The sequence below is a fragment of the Cupressus sempervirens genome, chromosome 3 (assembly GCF_028749045.1).
Source record: "Cupressus sempervirens isolate cs-2001-9-10 chromosome 3, ASM2874904v1, whole genome shotgun sequence".
Lineage (NCBI taxonomy): Eukaryota > Viridiplantae > Streptophyta > Pinopsida > Cupressales > Cupressaceae > Cupressus > Cupressus sempervirens.
The window spans coordinates 815428981-815442421 of record NC_143120.1 but is presented as its reverse complement, the minus strand read 5'-3'; the positions used below and the strand labels follow the sequence as shown (position 1 = coordinate 815442421).

The 13441-nt window shown below is 33.8% G+C and overlaps 1 protein-coding gene across 1 annotated transcript; it reads right to left on the bottom strand.

Annotated features, from left to right (window-relative positions):
- Nucleotides 1-3389: 3389 nt before the first annotated feature.
- LOC149569284 (uncharacterized) lies at nt 3390-5769 on the bottom strand. Its single transcript, XM_089816869.1, has 2 exons — nt 5371-5769; nt 3390-3818 (listed from the first exon to the last, which is right to left on the bottom strand). The coding sequence occupies exons 1-2, from the start codon at nt 5767-5769 to the stop codon at nt 3390-3392; spliced, it is 828 nt and encodes a 275-aa protein (XP_089672995.1).
- Between the last annotated feature and the right edge of the window lie 7672 nt (nt 5770-13441).

Sequence of the window (13441 nt, the reverse complement as noted above, 5' to 3'; positions counted from 1 at the left end):
AATCCTCTTAATTTTTTGTTTTTTGTTTAAACATGATTTCTACCTGGGTACAGCAAGCCGTACCTTGATGGTAGACAACAGTTTTGGGGGCACTTCCAAGTAGGCAGCAAAGTTAGGGGACGGCCGGGGGACACTCCTGGTGCATCTCCACATTCCTTTAATGTTTCAACTTTCAAGTACAAGAACAGACCCTAAAGATGCATCCTCATGTATCAATGAAAATAATTTATATTTTTACAATTAAAGCCATCCTAATTGCAAAGAAAGTGCGAGTGAAAGAAAACAAAAAATGTACACCATGAATACTGAAATAAGGATTTTCCTCATTAATTTTGTAATTGTTGATTATAGTGCTCATTGCATAATGAATGCATCACTATATAATGTGACTTCAAAGTTTGAACCCTAAAAATCATTTGCACATTACAAACTATATTTGTCAAGCTATAAAGTCACATAAAGCAAGAGTGACACTACCTGCTATGAAGTATGACGAACTGTGAAGCTGCAGTTCCTAATGTCTTTTATGGGTTATATGCTAGATCATAAGTATTTAATACAAATAGGGTAGGATGTGATCCAATGCAATATAAACCAAATTGGTCACAATCACTTAGTTCATTAAAATGCTAATATAGACCACTATTTACTGCCAAATAATAAAATACAAGGGTCTTTCTCCACCCGATCCAATGTAAAGATAATATAAAGGGAGTTAATGGCATTTAGTCTTCATGCTATGGTCCAATATTCTAAATTGGTAGATAGGAGAAATAGCAAAGCACTATGTTTCTCGTGAAGACCAAAAGCACCACCATATCTGTTTCCTAAACCATTGCTTACAACTTAGATCTGGTTTCTATGGTGCCCAGAGCATTCTATTATTGCTATCAATAAACCTTTCCCAAGAGCTGTCTAGGGTGACTGACATAACTCACAAATTCTTACTTCCAGTACAACAGAGTCAGTTTCAAGGGAGCCATAGGAACAATGGCCATATGTCATCCCAGATAGAGAAATAAATCTGCTCTCAAGCATGAATTCTAACAAAGCAAAGAATAAACAGATGTACTCTTAATATCACCATAACATGAGACAAAGTTTACAAAAAGCATGAAACAGTCTCATTAAAGGAATCATATAATTCCTGATATTCAAGCTCCAACATACTGCTCACAATTACTTTTAATTTGGTTGATCTTCATCAAACACCTAAGCCATCCTAAAGATATCAAAATCACTTAACCTGAAAACCACCCTTTTTCTTAAGGGAAAAAATCAGATAATGACAACAAATAAAATCAGAAACTAACATAAATATTCAGAAAAATTTCAATCAAAACAGCAGTCAATGTGTTTTGAAAATATCACAATTTTAAATTTTTTCATGAAAATATCAGTCTGGCATGAGATCTGATATTTTTTGAAATATAACAACATTTTCTTCTATGACCACGACTGCGTGAAAATCCTATTTTCAAGATCAAACCTTGGAAAAAAGCATCCTTATCAATCCTTCAACCAAAATCGACCATAAAATATGGTATAGCTCTTAGGCATTATTAGAGTGCCAATATGACAAACATCTCCACTTGTTGTAGCAGGCTTTGAGATTCTTGGTCCACAAGAGGCTCCCATAACCTAAATATATGCGTTTTTTAGTTTTTCCTCAAGGAAGCAAGGCTCCTGCTTCATCTCATCCACAACTGCTCTGGATTATTAAGATTGTGTCCTGGTGGATCAACTTGTCAACAAGAGCTCATTCATATGAGTTTTGTGGTGAATGGCAACAGCCAAAAGAAATATATATTATGAAATACACACTGGCCTATCAGAGAAAATATCTGTATCCTTACACTATGAGAAATAGATAACTTGCAACATGATACACAAGTTAGGATTGACTTTGATTATTTTGACCTAAAGCTGATTGTATGTCAAGTGAGCTGTTGAGAGTCTATTAACAACTTCCCGTGTTCGGATGTGTGGAATTGCTCCACACATTGATCACTAAGAGAGAAGCAAGAATATTTTTCCTTCCTATAGTTAAAATTAAATGCTATACAATGTGAAGTTCAATGAACTTAGTATAATACCTTTTTCTATTCTTTTTTTGAAAGCATCATTTGGCATCAAGATGAAATGGTAACTCTCAAAGAACATATGTGCAAACAGATGAATGTGGTGACAGACAGACAATTTTTTAGAATAAACTAGCTAAATTATTTCCAATGGAAATCTGCTAATCATTAATTGCATCTTTCTTTCATCTTTGCCTCAAAATGCTATTCTGTTTACAAAGTTGAATGAAGATAAAGTTTTGTCCTGATTGATGCACAAATCCAGCATTTGTTACCATAAGGGCAACCTAGGTGTATGAAATGTTAGTTAATAAAAAATGGTTTTCCAAATCAGAGTTGGAGATTTGAAAACAAGGTTTAAAAACAATACATTACACTCCAAGGTTTTTGAATGGAAAACAATCAACCATAAGGGTTTATTTATGCAACTTAAAGTAATGATTGTCATTGAAATGCTGCGGCTATGAAACTAGCAATTACTAACGACAAAGATACAAATGTAAATGTAAATGAAAAGGTGCTTGACTGGACACAGCATGTAAAAGTTGCTGGAATTGCGAAAAAAGGTCATTACTGACTTTCTTGGCTGGTCAGTTATTGCATGGACTGAAATTTGTTTGCAACAAGGGCTCCCCACAGGATACTGGCATAAAAGGAGAAAAGTGGACAGTGGTTATTTTAGATTGTTCTTGACTGGAAGGCCGAAGATATAGATTACAATGCAACAAACAAGCCACTTACCAAAAAAACTTTATGTAGGCAACATCTCAATTCTGTGGATAAAAAGAAACTAGTGTCTAATTCAAGGATGAAGGTTGAATAGCTCGATTGATTATTGCAATATTATATGTGCAGTAATAAGCATGTTTTTGTCTGAATATATTGTCAAAATGACAACATAATGACTAACAATTGCATAAGTTTGTCTTGACTGATATACTGTTTACGGAATTTAAAAAGTGCTTGTACTCAATTTTTGACTAATGATGTAAATCTCACAATCTTTGAAAGAAATTAAAAGTATATAAACTTTCAATGTGTTTGCAAGAAAAGTTCATTCCAACTAGAAAATGAGAGTGAAATATATGAAAAATTCAAGAGTAACCATGACATGATCACAAAAATCTGAACTGCACTATGTTGCCAAAGATCTTTACATTGATAAGAATCTTGGACATTATACATGGAAGGCTATTCACTTTTTTCTTCATGAAAAGCATCTTTAGTCAAATTCCAGAGATTGTTAGTAACAAATCTTGCAAGAACATTTTGTACAATATATGCAATTGAGAACTGTACAATTTTACATCAAACACCACATGCAAGTTGTTCCAGCACAAATGTGTGCTCTTCGCAAGAAATGTGCAATTCAGAACGGAGATTGGTCAGTAAAATTTCTCTTTCCCAGCTTAATGAACCTTGGGCATGAAAAGCCTCTAACACAGAGCGATATGAAAATAATTCCAACTTATGTGTGGATACATTGTGATCGTCTGCCAGGCGAATTCCATTTTTCTTTTGCTTCTTCCTAAGTTTAGGCAGTTTTCTGGTGTTATAGTGAGAAGCATCAACAAAAATGCCCTTGGCATGAAGTGTCCCTTTGTCTACATGTTGTGCTGATTCTGAATGCCTAAATCTCTTTATTTTGTCACATTTGTCAGGACGAAAGCCCTCATCTACCTCATACATACTTTCTACAATTGCATTCCCTTGTTTTGATGTCTTCCGTTTTCTTGCCTACAAAAATAATTTTAAGCATGTGTTAGATACACTGGTGTAAAGGACTCGACATCTTAATAAACAAGTCAATTTTTTAATAATATTCTCAACATAAGGTTGTATCCCAAAATTCAAGTAGATCCAAATAATAAAATGCATGATGCAACTCTCTGACAATCAGACAAGAACCACCCCTAATAGAGCTAACAAAGTAAGATTGATATAAAAGTGTTCATATGAAGATCCAAAATTCTCAGAATTGCTAAAAAAGCCTATAGGTAAAGGAAGATGAGATCTCAAATGAATGTAAAGGTTTGAAAAGCTAACATGTGCACCAAGACATAACTAAATGAAATGGATATCTTCCATTACAAAAGAGAGATTAAAAGTTTGTTCCAACTGTTATATTAGATACCTACCTTCTTAAGATCTGACAGTGCCATGAAAACCCTTCTAATTATCAATAAGAATCAGTTATATTACTAAATCTCAATGCTAATATTCTAATTATTCTAAACCAATTGTTTCAATTTTATACACTGAAAACTCAAAAACTTGTAGCAAAGATACATTGATAATTATAATTCCTCGGGGCCCAATAGCTTCTTGATATGTCATACAAGGCACAAGTAGTAAAAAAGGGCATACATTTCTCCAGGCATAAAGATATTAGACAATTCAATGAATGTAACTACAAACAAAAGGCAATCAAGAATATGTTATTTTCCAGAAACTACAAGATCAAAATGTTTGATTCCAATGGAATATTAAACAAATGATATTAAGTCAAAACAAAGGCCTGTAAACTTTGCCCAAATTCTTAAGTTATTAGAGATATTTCGGTACATTTGAGGATTGTATTCATTAGGAACTACACTTAAGCTGGATATTTATTGTATTGTATGGGTAAGAAAGATACCCTTTCTCACTAGATAATAAAACCCATGTTCAGTGATCTACTTAAAATCTGGTAGATTATCTTGAGATTAATGTAATCGCCGAGGATAGTGGTGTCTCTATATGATAGCAAGAATGCACTGTATTTTGTTAAACTCGTGTATTGGAAGAGTAGGACGTGATATATTACTTCGTAATTCATTGTGAACAATGATACTTTAGAGTACGTAGTACATAGCATGGGATATAAATACGACATCTTTACATGTTATTTATTAATATCATTATGCACAAGATCATTGCACTTGATAGTGACATGTGAGATACGACTTGGTTGGCTTTACCATAGATAACAGTGGCATGCTCAATTACCTACTAGTGATAGGTTATGTATAGAAGATATTTCGTTCTTTAAATTATGCCTTAATTATGTTGAATTAGGTCACTGTGTTTAGTTGTCATATATGTGAAACCCTAATGCTTAGTAGAGACTTCAATTTACCATCTACGCGGTACTTATACATGATTAAGTAGGATAGAATAAAAGCTGGGTGCTTCTGTTATATGCTCAAGAGGCAAAATATTGAGCCATTCTTCAAATATTTTCATTAACAACACGACAGAAGTTAAACGGTTAAAAACAATTGCCAAACAGGTAAAGGAAAATATTTACCGGAAGAGATAATGACCATTTCCCATTCTTCCATTCCTGCCTGGTCCGAATATTGGAGTAGGGGTATCTCATGCAATTGTCATAGCAAGGGAAGTACACACTATAATATCTGTGAGGAAGAACCTCTGAGATAACACCTTCCCACCAACAATCCTTGTCAAGAACCTCAACTTGATCACCACCTGCCCAACTAATAATGTTCATCTCAGGAGAGCGCGGCCTTAATTGGTTGCATTGTAACTCCTCCATCAGAGGATGCCCCTCATCTGTCTCAAATTTATCGTACTGGACACGATAAATATTCCCCTCCTGAGACACTATAGCACCCTCAAACCAAGCCCCTACAAAACCAGGTTCCTTGCTGCATGTTTCGACTTCCATACCATTTCTGAACTTCATCTTTATACCTCCAAAAACACTTGCAAGATGCTGCTTCTTCTCAAAATAAATTAATAAATTCAGACCCAATTCAAGATCAGCTAACAAGGCAAACGAACTAAAATAACCATTGAAGTAAAACAATGTGAAAACTCTGTAATATAGCGACCACAAATCCTGGTCACATTACGTGCTGCTGAAGCCTCTTAAAATTCAGGAAAGTTTCTTAAAGTCGGACAACAATGCATGCATGCACGCTCTGTTCCGGATGTTTCTAATTCTCTCACACTGTATTGCCATAACTCTCCAAACTATTAATAGCATGCAACCCTGGAGTGCCTGCTACATTAGTCAGTTTCCTTCAATTCCCACACGCACTGCATTGCCTAAGCCTCTACGCATAACGCGCGTATGGAGAAAAGGCTCCAGTTTCAAACTTTCGAAAACCATAATAACTTTTTCTTTATATTATTATTTTAATTTTTTTACTTTTTAAAGTTCAGAAGGTTGCATCTTAATGCTGGTGGCTATACAGCCACGAAAATGCATTTCCTATACATTGCTTTTTCTAACTTTTTAAAAAATTAATCAAGTCCTCTCCTCCGTATGGAAGTGCATTTTAGTATGGCCATATTTGTAACATTTGCGGACCCACAAATTTATGTCCATTGCTCATTATAGTAGTAGATTGGAAAGTAACATATTTCTAACTATTTTTCAAAGTTTTATATATGTGGATTGGATGTTGTCTATGGTTTTGGTTTTGTTTTTCATATTATATATTCTTTATTGTCATTTTTAAATTTATTTTTTTCCGTTTACTATTTTAGAATATAATTGTGATTCAATAAGTAGTATATTAAAAAATTACATTGTATTTTTTAACATTTTATATTTTAATTGTGATGTCAATGCTCACTTCATTTTAATTTTACAGTAAACTCTAATTTGTCTCAATTAGTTTAATTTTTATTATTTTAGATACATGTTTATATTTTTAAATATTATTAATATGTATATAAAAGATTTGAATTATATTTAGTTTATATCTAAGATATATTGTAGGGTGTGATTTGGAGCTATTTGATGCTCTTAAGGGGGGTGCACTTGGACTTGCATCATCAGTCTCTAACATTTTGTGACGTTAGAAGGTGATATTGAATGGTAGTGTCTAGTTTTGTCACCACTTGTTACAAATTTTAATATAGACTTTCATACTTGTTAAAGTTAATACACATGTTTAAGATATATTTGTAATGTCATTTCATGAACCCAAGTGTTCTTATCTTTGAAATGTATTGTATCTATAGTTCTAAATTAAGTTTAAGCTATTTTAGATATATGGGTTTCCTAAATTTTATTATCAAACAAAAATATTAGACACTTCTCTCTTCTTCAAACAATTATAAAACAAAAATAAAGGTACATATTACATCTATCATGCTACAATACTCTTTAAAATATCTATAGTCCATTTCCAATTAGTGGCCAAATCAAAGCCTCCCTCTTATGTGCTTCAAATTGATAGATCAAAATCATAGATAGTTTAGCCTTCATTATGGAAAAAATATCATTACCTTTCATAATATGATTTGTGATTGTTCCTTTTTTATGATATATAATGGTGATATTTTTAAAATATATTTGTAATGTCATTTCATGAACTCGACTATTCATATCTTTGAGATATATTGCATCTATAGTTCTAAGATTAAATTTAAGTTATTTTAGCTTTGTGGGATTCCTAAATTTTATTAACAAACAAAAATAGTGAACACTTCTCTCTTCTATATAAACATAAAAAAACATTATAAAAAAAAGCTACATATTACATCTATCATGTTACGATACTCTTTAAAATATCTATGGTCCATTTCCCTTTAGTGGTCAAATCAAACCCTCCCTCTTATGTGCTTCCAATTGGTAGATCAAAATCATAGATATTGTATCCTTCATTATGAAACAAAAAATCACTATCTTTCATAATATGATTCATGATTATTCTTCTTTTATGACATATGATGGTGATTTTTCTTTAACAACGTCCCTCTATTTTATTAATGCATCTACGGATGATGGTATTGATGAAAAAAAGTGTTGCATGGTATTGTCATTGATGTCAACTTGATAGGTCTTGTCATTAATGCCAATTTGAGATCAGTAATATATTTGGAGAGGTTGGTAGATATTGTGGGGTGAGTGATATAGAAGTTCATCAGATGTATACATCGAAGAATATTAATCTAGATGATTGATATGTATATGGTGAAACCTTGTTGCATATACATTAGGCTTTAGATACGAGATGTAGCTACATTTTGTTGACCTCGTGCTCAAAGACATAGTTGGTTAATTATTGAGATTAGATTGATACTTAAATTTGATTGAAGAAATCTATATAAGGCTTTAATAGTGTATTTCTCTATGATTGAGTTAGTATTTTGGTCTCCTTGTCGTATTGCATGTTCTAGGTGTGTGATTGTATTTTTAAAATTAACATTTTATAAGGTGTCCCTTCCCTAATTTTTAAGTTATACAAATTTGTGTAGCAATAGTTATATGTATGTTCTTTTATAATGTGTCTCAATTGACTCACTAAAATGTTCCATATTCCTTTTTTGGAATTCATATATTAGTGTGGACTTGGGAATCTATTTTGTAAGGTATAAGGATATAATGATGATTGGTGTTCTTCAATGCTATATCTTGTATGTGAAGTATCACAATTTATTTGGTTTGTCGTGTTTCTATTTTTTTAGCATGGTTATCATTTGTGTCAAGATTTAATAAGTGATTTATTTTAAAGATGAATTTAGAAAGGTTCTTTATGGTCTGCAATGCTTTCATTTTTGTCATATATTATGTTTTTGGCTTCTCCATGGTGGTGTAAAGACAACCAAATAATAATTTTGATAGTTGTGTTGATACTTGGGTCGATAGTATAAGTTCCTTCCATCATAGTTCATCCTAACCTATGTAATTTGATTTGGAGGACGTGTTGACGTTTTCATGGGGTATAGTTATGCATTGAATTGATTTATAATCATAATATTTCCTAATGCATGTGTTTAGAGTCGACTAATAAAGTGTTTGTTAGAGTAAACGATTAATTTTATTTAATTTTATTAAATTACCTTTACTCCCTACTTAAGATTTCACTTTATGCACATGCATAATTTCTATTTGATAATTAATTATTGAATATTAAATATTTTTTACCTCTTAGGGTTTCCCTTTTAGAGTTTTACAAACTCCTCTATTAGGATTTATCTATTGTATTTCCATCCATTCTTTCACTCTGATAATATATTCTTGCATGTTTTCAGAGCCACACCCTTGCCTTATCTCGTCTTTTTCTTCTCTATGGCAAGTTCTTGCATGCAGGTGTTCTAAAGGATCTGTGGATTTGTTCTCATCAACTCCTTCATGGTATCAAAGTCAAATCTCCTGTAGCTTGTTCTTATTTGGAGAAAAAGAGGAACAAGGGTTTGACAAAAGAAATTTGGGATTTTTCAGCTAATTTGAGAGTTTTTGGTTGTAGTTTTCAAATCTAGTATTCTTTGCAAAATGTTATTTTTTATTTTTTTTTGCATACAAAAAATAAAAATAAAATGAGCACTTTTTAATCGACAGGTGCATGTGAAAGGGTATTTTTTGGAGAAGGAAAGAAATTGTTTTGGAGGGCACATTGAAGACGGTGTTACCTGCAACTCATAGCAGTGTCCTTCTTGATGTGGTTTACTAGACCTACACCTTATTCCTATGAATTTCATGCATGAGCCAACGTCTGCATTGGTAGATTTGAAAAGGCAGAACTTCAAACCCCCTATGAGCATCGTACTTTGACCTATAAATTTTTTTACCTATGATTGCTATCTAGATCTAGATGGCTATTTTCATCAATATTTTTCAAAAGGTACATGTGATTCTAAACTGAATCTTTTATGTTCTTTTCTTGTATATGAATTCTTTCTGGCATTTGGGGTTCAATTTTTTGCATTGTGGGGGGTAATTTATATTATTGTTTATGTCATTTACATTAGTAAATCAAAACTATTCAGAAACAAAGACCTTCTAAAAAATGGCTAAGACCTCTTCTTGTCTAGTTCCTCTAAACCCACATAACTATCACACATGGACAACTTCTATGACATGGCTTCTCCTTTCAAAGGGTTTGTGGTTTCGTTAAGATGAAGTACAACCAAGTTTACAAAGGCCTTTTGAGGTCATACAAAACAGGAATAAGATGGATGAGGCCATGGGTTTGATTTCTTTGAATGTTTCAGACAACTTAGTTTCATCTTGATGGGTTAAATTCCCCTCACAAAATGTGGGCCAAGTTCAAGGATTTGTTTGGTACCATTAATGAGTTCAAGGCACTTCAGATCGAGGCAGAGCTTACATCACTTGTACCAAATGAATTTCCCTCTATTGAGGACTTTCTGATTAGGTTTAAATATAGATCTTTGTTACATGATTGTGGGAAAGTGAAGACTAATAAAGAGTGCATTTATCTAATTCTGTCAAAGCTTCAAGGAAACTTTCAGATTTTCTCTTCTACCTTCCATTCCATAATGGATGCTTTGGGTCCTAGATTTACCATGCCCACCTTTGATGTATTTTATGATCATTTAACTAGAAATCAATCCAAGCTTACACAATTAGATACTCTCATAGGATCAAAGAACTAACCATTAGTTTCTTAGACATCTATAGGGAAGACGAGGTAAAAATTGAAGCCCAAATAAGATTTAATAGGTAGTGAGAGTTCCTCGAAGCCTTCTCCTAAATTAAAGGCTCGAAAAGCCACTTCAAAGGGTAAACCTTCTAATTCTAGTGAGTCTACATCTAAGACTAAAATTTTTATAGGTGATCCTTGTTGTTTTTGTGGCAAGGAAGGACATCCAATTTCTAGGTGTTGGAAACATCTTGAGGCTTTAGAGGAGGCCATGTAGAAAAATAGTATTTCTTCTCTAAAGCCACCACCTCCTTCTTAAGGTAAAGGACATGCTCTTTCTGCACGAGAATTGGCTTCTTCAGTTACTTAGATTATTGATTCAGGTGCTTCCCACCATATGAAACACTCACCTAATTCGGTTACCTCACTTGCTCATAATATTACTACATATATTACAGTTGGTGACTTCACACATCTTTTAGTTTCAGGTTCAAACACTATCTCTTTATAGGGTGGTTCCCTACAGGATGTTCTCTTGGTTCCAACCACTTCTACGAACTTCCTATCTGTATTCCATATTTGTCATTTTGGCTCTAATAAGACAGTTGAGTTCTCACCACATGACGTGGTTATTTGAGATCTCTATGATCCTAACATGGTTTTTGCTACTGGGAGTATTGATTTATAGTCTCACATATCAATTTGATGGCTTTGAGAACTCTGATTCTTTAGGTGATTCTCTTTTTGGACATGCAAACACAGTGAGCAAGCTTTGGCATGAGTGTTTTGCCCATGTCAACTATAGATATTTGCATCAAATGAGTACACAAGAGTTATTGATTGGACTACCTTAGATCTCTTGTACTAACAGTGTTTGTAAGGTTGTGCACATGGAAAACATCACAGCGATCCATTTCCAGCAAGTAGATCCACACGTGCTAAGGAACCATTAGAGTTGATACATAGTGATCTTATGTCATTCCCCACTCCATCTTTTTCAAGTGCTCAATATGTGCTTATCTTCATAGATGACTTCTCTAGATGCGCATGGGTGTACTTTTTGAAGTACAAGTATGATGTCTTTGATTCATTTCAAATCTTTAAGACATTTATGCAGAAGAGGTCTACTCTTTCTGTCAGGCATATACACACTAACAATGGTAGGTAATATGTGACTTAGTCTTTCAAATATTTTTTCACTAAGCATGGTTTAGAACATCAGTTCATAGTTCCACATACCCCTCAACAAAATGGGGTAGCAAAGAGAAAGAATGGGACATTACGACAAATGGTCAATTGTATGATACAATCTCAAGCTATGAGTTCTTCATTTTGGGTAGAGGCTAACAATTGTGCCAACTATATTTAGAATTGGATACCTTAAAAGGCATTGCAACATTTGACTCCTAAGGAGGCTTGGACTCATTTCAAGCTTTATGTTTCTACATTTCACATTTTTGGTAGTGAGGATTAGCCATTTATTCTAGATGCTCAGATTAAAGACATCAAGAGGAAGAGCCAACCACTCATCTTTGTTGGTTATTGCGAGGATGTGAAGGCATACAGGTTGTTTGATCTTAATTCTAGAGAGATCTTGTTTCAGCGAGATATCTAGTTTAATGAGTGTTATCCTCATATGGAACCTCCATCACTAGCTTCTCCCTCACTACCTAGTACTTCCTCTTCTCCTATATAAGATTATGTATCCTCTAAGGATGATCTTGATAATGATCCACCTTCTCCACCTCCACCAAATTTTTTGAGAGTGTCTAAGTTAGCTCGTGATACTGTAGATGCAACTAGAGCTATGGCAGGAGATCCTTCATATTCTTGTCACACTTGTACTCAAACATCTAGTACTAAACTATTGAGTCATGCCATTTCAAATGATCCATTGAGTTTTTAGCAAGTGACAGGACACTATGAGTGGGATAGAGCTATGGATGAGGAGTACTCTTCTTTGATGAACTACACTTGGGATCTTTATCCTCTTCCAAAAGGAAGAAAGTTGGTTTGATGTTGTGGGTGTACCGTACAAAGTATATTGCAAATGGTTATATTGATAGGTACAAGGCACATCTTTTTGCGAAGGGTTTTTCACAGGTTGAGGGTATTGATTACCCTAAGACCTTTTCTCCTATCATCAAGATGAATTATATCCACCTTGTACTCTCTCGTACAACTTCTTAGGGATGGACGATATTTGAGATGGATGTGAAGAGTATCTTTTTGTATGGAGACCTACATGGGGATATATATATGCAGCAACCTCATGGTTTTGTGCAGGAATTTTCTATGGTTTGCAAACTTTGAAGGTCTTTATATGGGCTCAAACAAGCCCCTCGAGCTTGGTATGGGAAGATGGATTCCTTATTACTTGCTTCATACTTCACTCAGTATCATTTTGATCCTACAATGTACATTCAATGTCATGGGGCTAATTTATTGATACTTGTGTTATTTGTTGATGATCTTATTATTACAGGTAGCTCATGCTCTATGATTCAGAGTGTTTAGCGAGCTATGAGAGAGTAGTTTGAGATGATAGACCTTGGACTTATGCACCATTTTTTGGGCCTCCAAGTTTAGTCTTTGGATGGGATAATCATACTCTACCAAAATTATGATGTTGATATGGTTCATAGATTCAAAATGCTTGATTGTAAGCCTGCTCCTACACCTTTTTAGTCAAGTGATTTTTTATCTACCACTTACGCTACTCCTATAATGGATTCCACTTTATACAGACAATTTGTGGGTAGTTTGTTGTACCTGATGCAAAAATGTCCTGATATATCCTTTGAGGTTGGACTTGTTTCTAAATTCTCACATGATCCACATGAGATTCATTTGCAAGCTTCCAAACATATCTTGAGGTACATACGAGGTACTACATATCAAGGGATCCTCACATTGTTGGTTATGCAGACTCAGATTGGGCTAGTGGTATTGATGATTGAAGGTCTATTTCTAGCTTTTTCTTTTGTCTTGGTTCTAATCCTATCACATAGTCTT